This window comes from Cebus imitator, unplaced genomic scaffold (genome assembly GCF_001604975.1).
Source record: "Cebus imitator isolate Cc_AM_T3 unplaced genomic scaffold, Cebus_imitator-1.0 Scaffold139, whole genome shotgun sequence".
Taxonomy (NCBI): domain Eukaryota; kingdom Metazoa; phylum Chordata; class Mammalia; order Primates; family Cebidae; genus Cebus; species Cebus imitator.
In genome coordinates, this window is record NW_016107454.1 from 838,223 (window position 1) to 857,443 (window position 19,221).

Sequence of the window (19,221 nt, forward strand, 5' to 3'; positions counted from 1 at the left end):
TCTTTCTTCTGCTTGGTCGATTCGGCTATTGAAACTTGTGTATGCTTCGCGAAGTTCTCGTGTTGTGTTTTTCAGCTCCATCAATTCATTTATATTCTTCTCTAAGCTGTTTATTTTCATTAGCATTTCATCTAACCTTTTCCAAGGTTCTTAGTTTCTTTGCTTTGGGTTAGAACATGTTCTTTTAGCTCAGAGAAGTTTGTTATTACCCACTTTCTGATGCCTGTTTCTGTCAATTCATCAGATTCGTTCTCCATCCAGCTTTGTTCCCTTGCTGGTGAGGAGTTGTGATCCCTTGGAGGAGGAGAGGCATTCTGGTTTTGGGTGTTTTCATCATTTTTGTGCTGGTTTCTTCCCATCTTTGTGGATTTATCTACCTGTGGTCTTTGTAGTTGGTGACGTTCTGATGGGGTCTCTGAGTGGACGTCCTTTTTGTTGATGATGAAGTTATTTCTTTTTGTTTTTAAATTTTCCTTCTAATAGTCAGGCCCCTCTACTGTAGGACTGCTGGAGGTTCACTCCAGACCCTGCTTTCCTGGGGATCACCTGTGGTGGCTGCCGAACAGTAAGGGTGGCTGCCAGTTTCTTCTTTTGTTATCTTTGTCCCAGAAGGATACGTGCCAGATGTCAGCCTGGGCTCTCCTTTATGAGGTATTTCTTTGGATATATGGGGGTTGGGGAGCTGCTTAATGAGACAGTCTGTCCCTTCTAGGATCTCAAGTGCTGAGTTGTGAGCTCTGCTATTCTGCTCATAGCTGCTGGGCAGGCACATTTAGGTCTGCTGCAGTGGAACTCATAACCACCTTTTTTTCCCGGGTGCTCTGTTCTGGGAAAGTGGGGCTTTATTTATAAGTTCGTGACATACTGCTGTCTTTTTTCAGAGATGCCCTGCCCAGCAAGGAGGTAGCCTAGTCATAGTCTGCCAGCAGAGGTACTACTGGACTACCATGGGCTCTGCCCAGCTGCTGTGTGAATTTCATTGTGGTTTTGTTTATAGAGGTATAGTTAGAACTGCCTCGGTAATGGCGGACTGCCTTGGTATTGGTGAAATGACTTGGTAATGGCAGATTGCCTCGGTAATGGCAGACTGCCTCCATAATGGTGGACTTCCTCAGTAATGGTGGACTGCCTTGGTAGTGGTGGATTGCCTCGGTAATGGTGGACGCCTTTCCTCCCACAGAGCTGAACCATCCTGGGTCCAACTATGCTTGCCATGTAACTCTCAATCCATAGCATTTCAGATTGCTGTTCTTTGTGGGTGTGGGACCTGCCAAGCCAGATGACCTGGTTCCCTGTTTCAGCCCCCTTTTTTTTTCAATTGAATGGGCAACTCTGTCTCCCAGGCATTCCAGGTGCCTGTTGAAATGGTGGCCCAGATTTGTGTGAGTTTTTGTATGGAGACCTGCTGAGCTGGCAGAAACAGCTGTGCTGGAACCTTATGGCACTTTTCCGCCTGGGAATCTCCTGGTCTGTGGGTAGTAAAAACTCATTTGGAAATGCAGTGGTCACTCACTCTCTGTGTTCTCATTGGGAACTGCACTCCAGAGCTGTTCCTATTTGGCTGTCTTCTCTCTGCGATGGCTAACTTGACTTCTTTCTTTTAAATTTGGATGCCATTTCTTTCTCTTGCATAATTGCTCCAGCCAGGACTTCCAATATTATGTTAATAAAAGTGGTGAAAGTGGGCATCCTTGTCTTGTTCCAGATCTTAGAGAAAAGGCTTTCATTTTTTGTCCGTTCAGTATGTTACTTGTGGGTTTGTCATATGTGTCATATGTGGTTTTTGTTATTTTGAGGTATGTATTTTTCTATACTCAGTTTATTGAGGTTTTTTTTTTTTGTCAGCATGAAGTCATGTTGAATTTATCAAGTGCTTTCCAGCATCTATGGAAATTATCATATGATTTTTGTTCTTGGTTCAGTTAGTGATGTATCATGTTTATTGATTCATGTATGTTGAGCCTTGAAATTCATTCCTTTCCTTCCTGGAATGAATTTCACTTGATCATGGTGAATGATCTGTTTATTGCGTTGTTAAATTCAGTTTGCTGGTGTTTTGTTGAGGATTTTTACATCTATGTCCATCAGCTATATTAACCTGTAGTTTTCTTTTTTTGTTGTGTTTTTGTCTGGTTTTGGTATCAGGGTGATTCTGGTCCTGTAGAATGAGTTTGGAAGTCTTCCTTCTGCTTCAATTTTCTTGAAGGGTTTGAGTAAAATTGGTATTAGTTATTTATTTTGTGTTTGGTAGAATTCAACAGTGAAGGCATAGGTTCTGGAATTTTCTTTGATGGGAGACTTTTTAAATTTCAGCTTTGATCTCATCATTATCGGTTTATTAAGGTTTTCTATTTCTTCATGGTTCAATCTTCATAGATTGAATGTGTTCAGAAGTACATCCATTTCTTCTAGGTTTTCCAATTTATTGGTTTGTAGGTGTTTATGATAATCTCTAATTAGTCTTTGTAATTCTGTGGTCACATTTCCTTTTGGCTGAGTACAGCGGGTTTTATTGATGGTACAAGACAGGGTGTGGCTCTCTAGACCCCTCTCTCTTTAGGGGGTCTGGCATGGACATTGTGTCAAGAGGAGATTCTTGGTATGGTGGGAGACTGAGTGTGGCAGGGACCACATAGCAGCTGAGAACCTCTCTCATCCTCTTGTGTTCTTGCTGGGGCTGGTGGTCCAGGGGCTCTTACTCTTTGAAGGCCATGTGAACCATGAGGTCCACTACCCTGTTGCTGTAGCCAAATTCATTGCCATACCAGGAAATGAGCTTGACAAAGTGGTCATTGAGGGCAATACCAGCTCCAGCATCAAAGTTGAAAAAGTGCATGTCTGTTAAAGTCAGAGGAGACAGCGTGGCACTCACTATAGCCCAGGATGCCCTTGAGGGGCCCTTCAATGCCTGCTTCACCACCTTTTTGATGGTACCATATTTGTCAGGCTTCTCCAGGTGGCAGGTCATGTCCAAAATGACACGGAGGTGACGATATGGAACACCATGCTACCGAGCTTTCCATTCAGCTTGGGGATGACTTTTCCAACAGCTTTGGCATTGACAGTAGATGCAGAGATGATATTCTGTAGAGCCCTGTGGCCATCCTGCCAATGTTCCCAAGAAAGGGCATCCATGATCTTCTGGGTGGTAGTGATGGCATAGGCTGTGGTCATGAGTCCCTCTATGATGCCAAAGTTGTCATGGATGACCTTGGCCAGGAGGGCTAAACGGTGGGTGGTGTATGAGGCATTGCTAGTGATCTTGAGGCTGTTTTCATACTTCTCATGATTCACACCCCACATAAACATAAGGGTCACCAGCAGAGGGGGCAGAGATGATGGTTCTTTTGGCTTACCCCTCTAAGTGAGCCCCAGCCTTCTCCATGGTAATGGAGATTCTAATGGACTCAACAACATAATCGGAATTGGTGTCATTTCATTTGATTTCCGGGGGGTCTTGCTACTGGAAGATAATGATGGGATTTCCATTGATGTCAGGCTTCCCATTCTGAGCCTTAACGATGTTGTGGAACTTGCCATGGGTGGAAACATACTGGAACATGTAGACCAGGTAGTTGAGGTCAATGAAGGCATCATTGATGATGACAATATCCATTTTGCCAGAGCTAAAAGCAGCCTGAGTGACCAGACGCTCCGTATGGCCAAATTTGTTTACTCTGGCCTTCATTTTCACTTTAGTGCCTCAGGGACATGGCTGGCACTGCATAAGAAAATGTAGGTGTCTATCAAATGGAAAAAGAGAGCTATCTCATTTTTTATGTATCCTTTTCTATTTCTGATTTTTTGGGTCTTTTCTTTTTGTAATTAGCCTAGCTAAAGGCTCATCACTTTTGTTTCTTTTCAAAAAAGCAACTTTTTTTTGTTTTGTTGATCCTCTGTATTATTTTAGTCACCATTTCATTTATTTATCTTCTGATCTTTATTTTTTTTCTGCTACTAATTTTGGGTTTGGTTTATACTTGCTTTTCTAATCTTTTGAGATGTATTGTTAGATTAATTTGAAGTGTTTTTCCTTCTTTGATATAGGTATTTATTGCTATAAACTTCCCTCCTAGTACTGCATTTGTTGTCTCACATTTATTTTTGTATGTTGTATTTCCATTTTCATTTGTTTAAAGCACTTTAAAAATTTCCTTCTTAATTATTGGCCCATTTGTTGTTCAGAAACATGTTGTTTAATTTCCATGTGTTTGTGTATTTTCCAAGGTTCCTCTTATTAGTGACTACTAGTTTTATTCCACTGAAGTCAGAAAAGATATTTGATATGATTCTACTTTTTTGAATTTGTTTAGACTGCTTTCATGGCTCAAAACTTGGTCTGTTCTAGGGAATATTCCATGTACTAATGAAAAGAATGTGTATTCTGCAGCAGTTGGGTAAAATGTTCTGCAATGTCAGTTAGGTCCATTAGATCCAGTGTGTAGTTTAACTTCACTATTTCTTTGTTGATTTCCTGTCTGGACTATTTGTCTATTACTGAAAGTAAGGTGTGGAAGTCCCCTATTATTATTGTATTGTAGTCTATCTATCCCATTAGATCTATTAACGTTTGTTTTACACACTTGAAAACTCTGGTGTTGGACACACAGATATTCATAATTGTTATATCCTCTTGCTGAATTAACCCCATTTAGCATTATACAATGTCTTTTTTTTTTTTTTTTAACAGTATTTGATTGTAGTCTATGTTATATGATATAAGTGTAGCTACTCCTACTCTCTTTTGATCTCTGGTTGCATGAGATATCTTTTTCTATCCCTTCACTTTCAGCCTACTTGTGTCTTTATAGATCAAATGGGTTTCTTGTAGGCAGTATATCGTTGGGTCTTGTTTCTCAGTCTATTAAGCAACAGTATGCTTTTATTGGGAACACTGAGTCTATTTGCATTAAGTATTGTCATGAAGTAAGAGCTTACTGTCATTTTGTTGCTTTTTTTCTGGTTGTTATGTAACTTTCTTTTCTTTTTCTTTCTTTCTGCCTTAGTGGTTAACTAATTTTCTCTGATAGTATGTTTTAATTGATTTTTATTTTTAGTGAATCTGTTATAGGTTGTTGCATTGTGGTTACCATGAGGCTTACAAAAACATCTTATAGATACAACAAGTTATTTTAAAGAGATGCCAACTCATCTTAGATCACAAAGAAAAGATAGAAATAAACAGACAAGCTAAAAAACTCTACATTTTTAACTTTATCCCTCCTCCCACATTTGACTTTATGTTGTCTCAATTTGCATGTTTTTGTATTGCATATCTTTTAATGCCTGTTAAAGATATCAACAAAAAGATTATTATTTTTGATAGATTTGTCTTTTGGACTTCATACTACAGTTATGAGTGAATTGCACACTACAATTACAGTGTTAGCATATTCTGAGTTTGTTAATGCACTTAATTTTACTAGTGGGTTTTATAAATTCAAATGTTTTCTTTTTGCACATTAGTGTTTTTTTTTTTTTTTTTTCAAACTGAAGAACTTTAGCACTTCATTTAAGAGTGGTGGTGGTAAAGTCTCTCAGCTTTTGTTTATTCAGGAAAGATCTTCTCTTTCTTTCATGTATGAAAGATAGCTTTTCTGGATACAAAATTCTTGGATGACAGTCTTTTTTTCTTTCAGCACTTTAAAATGTCATTCCATCCCACTTCTTCTTGGCCTGTATGGTTTACATTGAGAAGTCCGTTGCCAGATGAAATGAAGCTTCTTTATGTTATTTGATTTTTTTTTTTAATCTTGCTGCTTTCAGGATTTTTTATCCTTGACCTGTTTTTTTTTTTCTTGAAACAGGGTCTCATTTTTTTCTTGAAACAGGGTATCATTTTATCACCCAAGCTGGAGTCCAATGGTGTGATCACAGCTTACTGAAGCTTCGACCTTCTTTGGCTCAGATGATCTTCCCACATCAGCATCCAAGTAGCTGGGACCCTTGGTACACACCACCATGCGTGGCTAATTTTTGTATGTTTTTGTAGAAATGGGGTTTTACCATATTGCCTAGGCTGGTCTCAAAATCCTGGGCTCGAGGAATTCACTCACCTTGAACTCCCAAAGTGTTGGAATTATAGGTGTAAGCCACCTTACCCAGCCTGTCCTTGACCTTTAGGAGTTATTATATGCCTTGGAGTAGTCTTAATTTGGATACAATTCATTTGGTATTTTCTGACCTTTCTGTACCAGGATATTTATCTCTTTATCAAGTTTTAAAAAGTTTTCTGTTATTTCTTTGAATAAGCTTTCTACCCCTTGCTCTTGTGCAACTCCCTCCTGAACACCAATAATTCTTAGATTTGTTCTTTTGAGGTAATTTTTTATATCTTGTAGGCAATCTTTATTCTTTTTCATTTTTTCCTCTTCCGTGTATTTTTAAATAGCCCATTTTTGAGCTCACTGATTCATTCCTCTGCTTGCTTCATTCTACTCTTAAGAGCCTCTAATGAATTTTTTGGTTCAGCAAATGTGTTTTTCCATTCAAAAATTTGTTTGATTTTTGAAAATTATTTAAATCTCTTTGTTAAATTTCTCTGATAAACTTCTAAGTTGCTTTTTTGTGTGTACCATTGAGGTCACTGAGTTTCCTTAAAATTGATATTTGGAATTATTGGTCACAGAGTTCGTATGTCACTGTGTTATTATGATCAGCCACTGGTTCCTTGCTTTGTCCATTTGGGGATGTCATGGTTCTTTGCTGTTGTTTCTTATGAATGTGCATCTATGCCTGTGCATTGAAGGATTAGTTATTTATTCCAGTCTTTTCTGTCTGGTTTGTTTCCATTTTTACTGAATATGCTTGCTTAGGTGTAGGGAGTATCCAACATTTTAGCTTACCTGGGCCACATTAGAAGAAGAATTGTCTTGGGACATACATAAAATAACACCAACGATAGCTAATGAGCCAAAACACACACACACACACACACACACAAATCTCATACTGTTTTAAGAAAGTTTATGGATTTGTGTTGGGCTGCATTCAGGGCCACCATGAGCCTCCTAAGACCCACTGGCCATGGGCTGGACATACTTAGCTTACAGAATCTTTATAAATTACCTGTTGATTTTATTTCCTGCTAGGTAGCTGCCTGCTTTTCAGCACTAGATGGCACCTTAAGCCCAAGATTGCCTCATTTTTAGTAAACAATCAAATTACGGCCCATCAGAATAGGAGAGGTCCTCAGGGCGTGTTCTAGTGATGTGGGAGGGTTAGCTAGGTGCTTGTCCCCAGGCGACCTGTGGACCAAGCCTCTTACAACATGGTGCTGCTGAACAGCAACTCTGATCCAGGGGACCTGTGGACCAAACCTCTTAACAGCATGGTGCTGCTGAACAGCAACTCGGATCCAGGGGACCTGTGGACCAAACCTCTTAACAGCATGGTGCTGCTGAACAACAACTCGGATCCAGGGGACCTGTGGACCAAACCTCTTAACAGCATGGTGCTGCTGAACAACAACCCGGATCCAGGGGACCTGTGGACCAAACCTCTTAACAGCATGGTGCTGCTGAACAACAACCCTGATCCAGGGGACCTGTGGACCAAACCTCTTAACAGCATGGTGCTGCTGAACAACAACTCTGATCCAGGGGACCTGTGGACCAAACCTCTTAACAGCATGGTGCTGCTGAACAGCAACCCTGATTTTGTGTTTCCGCTGGCTGAGTCACAGAGTTTGCAGGGCTGGGGATGGGATGTCTCACTCTCAGTGTGAAGCCTCCACCTTATGGACCATGAGATGGGTCACTGTGGCCCCAGTACCTCAGTGTCCATGTATAAGGTAAAACCCTGTCCTAGGAGTCAGGGCTGGGTCAAATAAAGGAGACTCCGCCTCTCAACCACACTCACCCAGGACTTAGCCTCAGCAACAGGCATGTAGGGACAGCATGAGGAGCTCTGATGTCCTGCCTCTCCTGGGAAGACAGCCCTGCAATCATGGGCTGCACTTATTTTCAGTCTCCACTTTGCTGATGTGGGAGAGGGAGTGAAGGTGAGGTCTTGGTTCGTATACCACAGACTACCACTGCTCTTTCTGAATTTTAGCAGATATTCTTGAATAGATGCTGCTGAATTTTCTGTATGCCCTTAGGGCCATTTCTGGAGACCTGAAGTGTGTTTCCCATCTCCCAACCCCTCTAAATCTCACCAGCTCCACTGAGGAATAGGACAGGAAGGCTCCTCATGCTGTCATGCCAGAAGTGGCTCTCTGGAACCTTATTTTTGATGCAATGCTTCTCTGGTGATCATGCTTTAAAGCGAGACACAAAAATGGAAAGATCTAAACACATGTTTACTAATATTAATTACTCACTGAAATCATCTAATCTAAAAAAAAATCATTTACTTACAAGGATGGGCAAAGCTTACAAGAGATTCAGGCCTTTCCCCACTTGTTAATTCAACATACACTATGAAATAACAACTTTGAGCTAGAGACTGGGCATTGGCCATATAATTATTTTCCTGGCAATGTGTAGGGCAGAGCCAACAGAGTGTAAGCTTCATGAAGAAAGGGCCATGGGTCCAGATCATCATTTTTATACACCTGACACTTAGCACAGCATGGAGAACAGAGGAGAAGCTCAATAACTATCTGTTGTTAGCTTTAATTGACAGAGTTCTTGTCCTTATAAAGTGAATAACACAATGGGAGACAGATAAAAAATATAACTGCAAAACAGTGATACATTTCATAAGAAAAGTATTTTGGTAGAGTCATAAATATTTCTATTTTACTATTTCTGACCCACCAAAATAGCAACTTTATATGTCCAACCCAATTTGTATAGGATTCATGAGTCAAGGGAGGGTCTAAAATAGTTTCTGAGTGGAAGATCTGCTTTTCTGGGTTGAATATGAAGGGTCCCTAAGCACATACAAGCTCTTTCCTAATTGGTCAGTGTTGCCTGCCTGAAGAGGAGAGGGGGCAATATCTGTGTGCAGATTTCATGCCCCAACTCTTATGGCATCTTTAATTGCTTCATGAAGATTCTGCCTGGGATCCAGGTGTGAAGGGAAAGGAAGCAGGTAAAAACCAGGCTGGTGTCACAGGGACACATTGGGTGGGAATGGGTTGGTTTAAATGTGATGTCCTCAGAGGGTGAAGAGTAATTTCTGGGATCCCTTGACAGTTTTGATTAAATGCAAGTTTGGATATTAACTCTGTAAAGAAAAACCTTATTTTTTAAAATGTGAAATCGGCTTTACTTTCAACAGATGAGTATCTTCTGTACCATTAAAGCCAATTATAACATTTAATGAACCGGAATGGCAGTGATCTCACTCTCACAGTCTAGCTCCTGCTGGATTACTCCCTCTAGGACATTTTCTAGGGTTTTATGCCAATGAAGTTTGGTGTTATTTGTTGTAAGCGGCAAGACTTCCATTGTTTTGCCAAAAAGTTTTTCAGATCACTCATTTGCATTAAATTTGTAAAATAAAAACATATAGGGCTTGTTTTAGAAAAATGTTTTGCTTAAATTAATTTTCTATGTTAAAAAAGCTTGGCTTCCACCTTCTAGGAATTAATATTCAAAGAAACAAAACATCATTCTACTAGAATCCAATGCTGTGAGTTGATCTTAGTAGCGCTTTGCTGCTCTGCAGACCTAATTTCAGGCTGCTGTGGTTCTCAGCAGCAATTTGATCTTGTGAATATTATCTTTTGTATTCTCAATTGCATTGCTAAGCAGTGTGGTGGTGTAAATATAAAAATAGAATGTTCTCTTGTCTGAGTCTGTGGGAGTCAGCAATGCTCATTTCTAGCACCAAACATTATGTGTATGGTAAATTTCCAAAATGCTGTTTGACTTGGAGTTGTTAATTTAATTAAAAAAACTTCAATGCCTACTATGTGCCTGGACCTCTTCTAGGTAGAAATGATACAAGAGTGGTACAGAAGTGAACAACATAGCTAACTGGTCTGGCCTGCAAGGATTTTGCATTCTGGGTTTGGGAGACTGATTTTAGCAGGAACTTAGAAAGATAACTTCAGACTGTAATTAGAGCTCTGGAGTAAATAAGCAAAGGGATATGATAACATGTAACCTGGGGAGTCAGGCAGTGGCCGGATGGAGCAGGGAGGAGATAACTTCAGAGGATGAGAGGGAAGGCTTTTCTGAGGCCATGGCCTTAAAGTGAGGAACATAAGTAGTCTTTTGGAAAGCGGAGAAAGTTGTTCTGACACAGGGTAATGTCAAGGGCAAAGGCCCTGGGGCAGTGGGCTTGTTGTACTTGAGAAGCAGCAGGCAGGTGTGGCCAAAGCCTACCAAGGGAGGAGACTAGAGAAGACAGGAGGGGCCTGCAGTTTATGACACACAAGCAGCCATTTTTATAAACAATAACTAAGGCACCTTTCCTTTCCAGATGGTGGAATTGCACGGCTTAGAGTATTTGGTACTGGACAAAAAGACTGGACTGCAACTGACCCCAAAGAACCTGAAGACCTAGCGGCCATCGCTTTTGGGGGTGTCTGTGTAGGATTTAGTAATGCTAATTTTGGGCACCCAAACAATATAATAGGTAAGAAGATATTCTCGGAGCTGGCTTATTTAGGAAGTCTGGCTACCAGCATTAAATACCCCAATATGGTCAGAATGTTTTAAAAGGAAAGGCACATCTCAAAGCATGGGAGTAGATGAGATTAATCTTCCATGTGTATGATTTGATGTCTTTACGACATGGAATAAGTCAACATTAGCATTTTTTCTTCCTAATTTTGGCCTAAGTAGCTGCTTTAAAAGGAAAAGTAAAATTTAACTAACCCTATGATTGTTTGTGAATTTATGGAAACATTCACTTTAGTGAAAATAACATGTAGCAATGCTCAGGTGCGTAAGATCTGTAATATAATTATAGCAATGTATTCCTCCTCACGCTTAAAATCATGCAGCTTACCATTCAACAATGTTATTTTCTGTAGGAGTTGGCAGTGCAAAGTCTATGGTGGATGGCTGGGAAACTGCAAGAAGGCTGGACAGGCCACCGATATTAGAAGTAAGAAGTTAAAAATAACGATGTGATTTTTCTACAAAGTATTTTTGGAACTTCTTTTTCATTTAAATAAATGTTTGCTTATTTTAGAAACCTCATATGCATTGTTCTAAATGCTAATTACTGTGATTTACATTTTCCAAATTTCCTCCTGTTTTCATGATAATATCAGGGCAGAGACTCAGAAGGCCAAATGTACTGGTCATTGTCAGATACTCCAATGCATTTTTGGAACATTCCTTTGTTTCTTCAATAAAGAAACAAAAAGAGCTGTGATTTAATAGTACAAAAATTATGAATAAATGTGTTGGGAGATCTGGGGAAGAGCCACTAGTTTAGTAATGTTTACTATCTGTGTATCTCAGGATTACTCCACTTATATAAACTTGTGACAAACAGAGTGCTCTAAAGTTCATAGAGTTGTTTAATTTGGCCAGTGACTGATTCAAGATAGAGAAACCAAGATGAAGTGAAACAAAGCAAGACGATACCTTTCAGTTTGCAAATCCCACTGAACACTTGGTCAGAAAAGTGCCCTCCCTTTCCTAAGTTGGATTTCATGTCACCTGACGCTTTGAGATATCAATGAAGAAACTATCTGTTCTCAAAGCTAAGGTTTCGATGCACATCATGTATCAGTATAGGTTTGACCAACAAAATATGTACCTTGAAAGGTCAAAACAAACTAATTAGAAGACCTATGGGCTGGATTAGATAAGGATCCCTGCATGTATAACATTTTGCAGGGATCTGTAATTGACATAGAAAATCATATCAGAAATTTAGAAAAACTTATCTGGGATCCAATGAACTCACAAATTGGCATGAGACATTTAAGGAATGATAGCAAAGAGGCAATTTACATGAAAGTCATTTATACATCAGGTCACAGGAAACATTCTTCTATAGCAAGAAATAAAAGAAACATGTCAACCTTTTTCACTTGTTGGTTTTCCGGACTGGTTTCTTGAATGGCTTCAAGTTCGTTTACCATTTTCTTCTTTTCTGAATTCCAGAATGATGAGAATGGCATTCTCTTGGTTCCGGGTTGTGAATGGGCAGTTTTCCGATTGGCACATCCTGGAGTAATAAGGCAAATTGAAATTGACACAAAATATTTTAAAGGTAAATGCAAAGCTATAAAGAAGTACATTATAATTGGTGTGTTTATTCTAAAGACTGTTTTATGGAAGTGAAACTGAGGACAGTGGGCTCTTGGTGTGGAATCTCCACTTAAGCTGTATAATTTTGAGCATGCTACTTTAACCCTCAGAACTCTATCATCTATCTATCTATCTATCTATCTATCTATCTATCTATCTCTCATCATTTATTTATTGAGATGGAGTCTTGCTGTGTCTCCCAGGCTGGAGTGCAGTGGTACCATCTCAGCTCACTGCAACCTCCACCTCCCAGGTCCAAATGATTCTCCTGCCTCAATCTCTCGAGTAGCTGGGATTACAGGCACTCAACACCACACCCAGCTAATTTTTATATTTTTAGTAGAGACGGGGTTTTGTCATGTTGGTCAGGCTGGTCTCGAACTCCTGACCTCAGGTGATTCACCTGCTGCAGCCTCCCAAAGTGCTGGGATTACAGGTCTGAGCCACCGTGCCCGGTCCTTATTTACTTATTTTTGAGACAGACTCTCACTCTGTCGCCCAGGTTGGAGTGCAGTGTAGCACCACTTATGAAAACATACGGTGCAATCTTGGCTTACTATAACCTCTACCTCCTGTGTTCAAGTGATTCTTCCTGCCTCAGCCTCTTGAGTAGCTGGGATTACAAGTGCCCACCACCACACCTGGCTAATTTGTGTATTTTTAGTAGAGACGGGGTTTCACCATGTTGACCAGGCTGGTCTCGAGCTCCTGACCTCAGCTGATACAACTGCCCTGGCCTCCCAAAGTGGTGGGATTACAGGTGTTAGTCACCACGCCCAGCCAATGCTTTGAACTTTAGTAACCCCTCTATAAAATTCACAGTTTGGCTGGATGATCCCCAAAGTCGTACAAGATTCAATGACACTGTCCAGCTCTTTACTAGGCTCTGCATCCCCCTCGGAGACAGCCTGTGAGAAGCACAGGGATGGCAGGCATCATTTTATAGAGAAGGGTCCTAAGCAGATTGACCAGGGGAGGGGAGTGACCATTTCTTCCCCAGGCTTCACTTTTAAGGCAGTGATTTACACATTTTTTTAAAACTGTGCTCTTCTATTTGTAAAAAAAAAAAAAAAAAAAAAAAAAAAAAAAAAAAAAAAAAATACTTGGACAAGCAACCCTGATATTCTATATTTACTTTCTTATGAAATACATTATGTGTATTATTAAGAAATTTCAAAAGAAGTTGCCACACTTTTATAATTGTTATGTGAGATTTTATAAGTACTGGATTGAGTATTCCACATTAGCCATCTTTGAATAAATAGTGGCAGTTTATATTCATGTTTTGGGTGAGTGGTTTTTCAATATCTTGGGAATTATTGTGATTTTACTCAATTGTTAACCATGATATCAAGTTTAAGGTTAGGCTCATCATCAACAGTAGTGCCAATAGTTATTCGAAGAAGTCTAGATAATTTTAACTTATTTAAAAAAGACTGCATTTTATCTATTTTTTTCTTTTAATTATTATTTTAGGTTTAAGGGTAAATGTGCAGGTTTGTTATATAGGTAAACTCGTGTCATGGGGGTTTGATGTACAGATTATTTTATCACCTAGGTATCAAGTACCAATATTACCCAGTAGGTAATTTTTTCTGATTTCCCTTCTCCCACCCTCCACCTTCAAGTAGGCTCCAGTGTCCATGTGCCCATGTGTTCCCATTATTTGGCACCCACTTATGAAAACACATGGTACTTGATTTTCTGTTCCTCTGTTAGTTTGCTAAGAATAATCGTCTCCAGCTGCATCCATGTTACTGTGAAGGACATTATCTCTTCTTTTTTATGGCTGTATAGTATTCCATGTTGTATATGTATCATATTTTCTTTAGCCAGTCTACAACTGATGGACATTTAGGTTGACTCCGTGTCTTTGCTATTGTAAACAGTGCTGCAGTGAACATACACGTGCATGTGTCTTTATGGTGGAGTGATTTATATTCCTCTGGGTAGACACCAAATAATGGGATTGCTGAGTCAAATGGTAATTCTGTTTTTAGTTCTTTGAGGAATCGCTATACCACTTTGCACAATGGCTGAACCAATTTATACTCCCACCAGCAGTTTATATCTGTTTCCTTTTTTCCACAGCCTTGCCAGCATCTGTTACTTTTTGATTTTTTTTTAACAGCCATTCTGACTGGTGCAAGATGGTATCTCACAGTGGTTTTGATTTACATTTCTCAGTGATTAGTGATGTCAGGCATTTTTTCATATGCTTGTTGCCTGTGTGTGTGTCTTCTTTTGAAAAGTGTCTGTTTATGTCCTTGGTCCATTTTTTAATGGGGTTATTTTTGGTTGGAAATTTGTTTAAATTTCTTATAGATTCAGGATATTAGACCTTTGTCAGAAGCATAGGTTGAAAACATTTTCTCCCATTCTGTAGGTTGTCTCTTTACTCTGTCGATGGTTTATTTTGCTGTGCAGGAGCTTTAGGTTACTTAGATCCCATTTGTTTTTTTGTTTTTTTTTTTTTTTGCTTTTGTTGCAATTGCTTTTGGCATCTTCATCGTGAAATCTTTGCCAGTTCCTGTGTCCAGAATGCTATTTCCTAAGTTTTCTTCCAGGGTGTTTATAGTTTTGGGTTTTACATTTAAGCCTTTAATCCATTTCAAGTTGATTTTTGTATATGGCATAAGGAAGGGCCTGTTTCAATCTTTTGCGTATGGCTAGCCAGTTATCCCAACACCTTTCCCCATTGCCTGTTTTTTAAGACTGCATTTTAGACCTGGTTATGTGGCCGTGTTTTTTTCTTTTCAATGTGGCTGACTGAGGGTCAGGTGAAATGGCAGCTCTGCTCTTTTCTTGTTCATACATGCTTGCATTTTTTGTGGTATGTTTAATCCACAGTTCTCTGCATGAATGGTTTAAAATAACTTGTTTATTTTTGTGAGGGATGCTTTAGTTAAAACTAAACAGTAAATCCACTTAAGGAGGTAACCCAAATTGCAACAGGTCATGAATCTACCACTGTCAATCACTCAGGATACCTCTGGAACAATATGCTGACTATCATGGAAATCAGGGAGCATCCACTTATAGCAATATAGTAAGTTATATCAAATACACAAAGCTTAATATACACATACACACGTATGTGTATCAAATAGAAATAGTGTCCCTAATGTTCTCTACTTGCATCCCTTGTGTCTCTATGTACCCCAGAGGCATGTTCAGCCATCCTGGAGACCACCATTTTAAGAGATGGGCCACAAAGGGGGCATGTGAGCCATTGCCTCCTCTTGTACAGGGTTCTTGATTAGCAGCTCTTCTCTGTGGGTCTTAAAGTCTCAAAGAGCCCTGATAGAAGCATTCTTCATAAAGAGAGGGGGACCTTCCCCCAGGGTCCTCTAACCCGACTGAGCACACGATTCCTGTGGTATTCCAAAGACAGAAGACTCTCAGGAGTGTATACTCTCACCTGAAGATGAGTCAGAAATTCCCAAATAGATGTGTGTGACTGATGCCCAGCATTAGCTAACATATAACTCAGTATTTCCTTTTGATCATCATGTTAAAAAATATGGTATCATAGGAAAATATTTTCCATCTTCATAATAATTTCACATGAGCCACACGGCAGTCTGCAAGTAATTAAATCTGCAATTGAGGAAGCTTATCAAATACATTCAGATTTCAAAGTAAGAACACTATGCATTCAAACTGAAATGCGCCAGCCCCTTCACAAATGGTGGACTGCTTCTGATTGCTCTGAAAAGGAAGTCTCTATTTCATGAGGCAATCTGAGCATCACAAACTGGTTTGTTCCTTCTCTCACATCTTCATACCTCTGCTTTTGCTGGGCTTTTCATTCTTATCACAAGGGCAGTAAGTCACTCTGTGTTTTGCTGCAACAGGCAATGCTCCTGACAGCTGTAAAGTGGATGGGTGCATCCTGACAACTCAGGAAGAAGAAGACATGATCAAGCAAAAGTGGACTCTCCCGGCCCACAGGTGGAAACCGTTGCTTCCCGTGACCAAGGTTCGTGTGGCGCTGGTAGGAGCCAGCACTCAGCCTGGGCTATTTCCCTAAGATTCTCTTTTGAAGGATTAGGATACAACTCCAAGGTTTCTGCTCAGTTTAATGGTAAAATGAATGAGGTTGTAAAACCCATATCTGCTAACTTAAATGAGAAGAAAGGCTCTATTTCTCTCCACTTTTGTATTTCTAGTCAAATTTTGTTAGAACGAGATTGTTAAGTGCTCAGAATGCATACATGGAAGCTTTGTAGATGGGGTGACTAGCACATTTAAAGCGATCATGGAGTGTCCACCTGCAGGATGGACACTCCGAGATATTTCACAAGTGTTTTCTTTGATTTAGAAAGACGGTCAGGCTGGAGGTGAGAGCTGCTCCCATGTAAAGACAGAAAATAACCTCGGGGAGAGACCAAGATAATCTTTCATTTTCTTACCAATTTGCTTATGTATAATCAACTATAAGAGATAATTGATGGGCATTTAAGTTGCCCATCAGCTGTTTATTGGGGTCTGATTATTCATGTATTATTTGGGCATCCTGTCCCTACTAACAGATTTTCATGGAAAGCCCAATTATCATCAATGAATCACTTATTTTAAAGCCCAAGCCCAAGGCAAAGGTTTGCCCTGGGTGTGGGGTCATTCGGCCACACATGCCCTCTTAGCAGACTAGGATCCCGTGCATCTGCTTGCTTTTCACCTGTCCCCCAACCAAAGTCACCTGTTCGACAGCCTGACCCTGGAGTTCCAAGATGTCATCACTCACGCGAGGCTCATCATTGTCCCTGACGGGGGAGTGAGCCGCCTTCGGCTCAGGGGCTTCCCCAGCTCCATCTGCCTCCTGAGGCCCTGGGAGAAGCCCATGATGAAGTTCTCGGTGAAAGTGGGCCTCAGAGCAAACCCTTAACACACACAAAGCCCTGGTGTCGGATATATGGCAGTAATTTCCCGGTCACAGGCTTCTTTTCAAGTGTGTTCAACACCTGGTGATTTAATAAAGTGGTCATCTCACAAATTGATCTCTGCAGTTAATGTTGCTATGAGGCATTTTGTAGGTTACATACTGGCTGCGAATGCTAGGTGGTCTCTGAGGAATTACTTTCTTTTGGACACTATAAGATACTGATATTCACATATCAGAGGTTGATATTGATAATGTCTATATTCCATACCTTCAGTGTGGACTTCCAGCGGCACATGTAGCCTACTGTCTTTGAAACTTTGTCAAGCTCATCAAAACCACTGGGAAATTTTATTTCTAGAATCACTTGAGTGATTTCTAGGATCACTCAAGAGGACTGGCCTATCTTTACCCAGAATGGGAACGATTTTTCCAAAGACCACCTCTCACTTTGAATCATTGTTAACTCAAATGAGGCTGTGTTCTGAGTGGTACACGCCTGACACCACATGCCCGTGGCTGCAGCGGCTGCTCCTCACAGGCTCCCAGTGGCTCTGCACAGCTCCTCCTCGGGTGGAGAAGCTCAAATTCCCCACCTGGGCCAGGAGTCCTAGAAGGTTCTGGGGCTGAACTGGTCAAATTCAACCTAACATCAAAGACACAGAGGCTCAAAAATGTGAACAGGCTCCCAGCACCCATCCAATGCTGATTGTCTAGATGGCCCTGGTCCCCCCCTCCCTCCCCTCCTCTCTACGACTTCTGCAGAGGAGGGCAGCGAGTGTAGCAGGAGGGCTCTGGGGCGCTCAGCACAATCACTCTCACCTCCTCCTCTTCTTTTCCTGAGCTCTGCCGCCAGGACACTCACCTGCCCGGGGTTCCCCATTACCCCTCACTTGCCCAGGGTTCACCGTTACCCCTCACCTGCCCGGGCTCCCCGTTACCCCCTCACCTGCCCGGGGTTCCCCGTTACCCCTCACCTGCCCGGGCTCTCTGTTACCCCTTCACCTGCCCGGGGTTCCCCGTTACCCCCTCTCCTGCCCGGGCTCTCCGTTACCCCCTCACCTGCCCGGGGTTCCCCGTTATCCCTCACCTGCCCGGGCTCTCCGTTACCCCCTCACCTGCCCGGGCTTCCCCGTGACCCCCTCACCTGCCCGGGCTTCCCCGTGACCCCCTCACCTGCCCGGGCTTCCCCGTGACCCCTTCACCTGCCCGGGCTTCCCCGGGACCCCTTCACCTGCCCGGGGTTCCCCGGGACCCCTTCACCTGCCCGGGGTTCCTCGTGACCCCTTCACCTGCCCGGGGTTCCCCGTGACCCCCTCTCCTGCCCGGGCTCCCCGTTACCCCGTCTCCTGCCCGGGCTCCCCGTTACCCCTCTCCTGCCCCGGCACCGCGCCCCTCGCCCTGGAGGTCACAATTGCCCGGGGTCACGTCAACGTGCAGCCCCCGCCCGGGAGCCCCGTCCGTCTCTGTCCCGCGACCTCCTGTCCGCCGTGCCTGGGTCCGATCGCGGCTCTGCAGGCGTCTCTGCCCGCGTTGCCGCCTGTCGGCCCCGGCGAGTGAGGAGCGGGGCGCGGCCATGGGCACCCGCGGGCCCCCCGCGCTGCTGGACACCACGCCCGCCAAGACCATCGTGGTGTACCGCAACGGGGACCCGTTCTCCCCGGGCAGGAGGTTCGTGCTGCCGCGGCGCCGCGGCGCCACCTTCGAGGCGCTGCTGGAGCAGCTCACGGAGCAGGTGGACGTCCCGTTCGGCGTGCGCCGCCTCTTCACGCCCACGCGGGGGCGCCCGGTGCTGGCGTTGGACGCGCTGCAGGCGGGCGGCAAGTACGTGGCGGCGGGCCGCGAGCGCTTCAAGGAGCTCGAGTGAGTGCGCCCCGCGAACCCCAGCGTGGCCGGGCCGCGCTCCCCAGGCGTGCTCCCCAGGCACCCTCCCGGCCCGGGCGGCCCTCTTCCTGCGGGGACCCCTGCCGCCCGCGACGGGCCGCCCCGGGGCCACGTGGTTTCCTGCGGGCGAAGCCGAGGCAGCCCCGACCCCAGGGTTCCCTCTTACGGGGCAGGGCGGGCTCTGGCCGGCAGCGAATCAGGGGCCAGGGCGGCCAGGAGGGCGTGGGACAGAAACGGTGGGGAGGGCTGTGGAGAGGGGCCTAAGGGAGGGTGTGGGGAGGGCGTGGC

General features: G+C 42.8%; 2 protein-coding genes across 2 annotated transcripts in view; both read left to right on the plus strand.

Moving 5' to 3' along the window:
* ALLC (allantoicase) overlaps positions 1-17,163 on the plus strand; it is a 38,338-nt gene extending 21,175 nt beyond the window's left edge. The window contains exons 7-11 of the mRNA XM_017541991.2: positions 10,378-10,533; positions 10,934-11,007; positions 12,021-12,129; positions 16,025-16,149; positions 16,822-17,163. Of these exons, the coding sequence (XP_017397480.1) occupies positions 10,378-10,533; positions 10,934-11,007; positions 12,021-12,129; positions 16,025-16,149; positions 16,822-17,055 (698 nt within the window). The 3' untranslated portion in view covers positions 17,056-17,163. The remainder of the gene's footprint in view (positions 1-10,377; positions 10,534-10,933; positions 11,008-12,020; positions 12,130-16,024; positions 16,150-16,821) is intronic.
* A 1,462-nt stretch (positions 17,164-18,625) lies between these two features.
* DCDC2C (doublecortin domain containing 2C) overlaps positions 18,626-19,221 on the plus strand; it is a 149,744-nt gene continuing 149,148 nt past the window's right edge. Inside the window, exon 1 of the mRNA XM_017541994.2 lies at positions 18,626-18,912. Coding sequence (XP_017397483.1) covers positions 18,626-18,912 — 287 coding nt within the window. The remainder of the gene's footprint in view (positions 18,913-19,221) is intronic.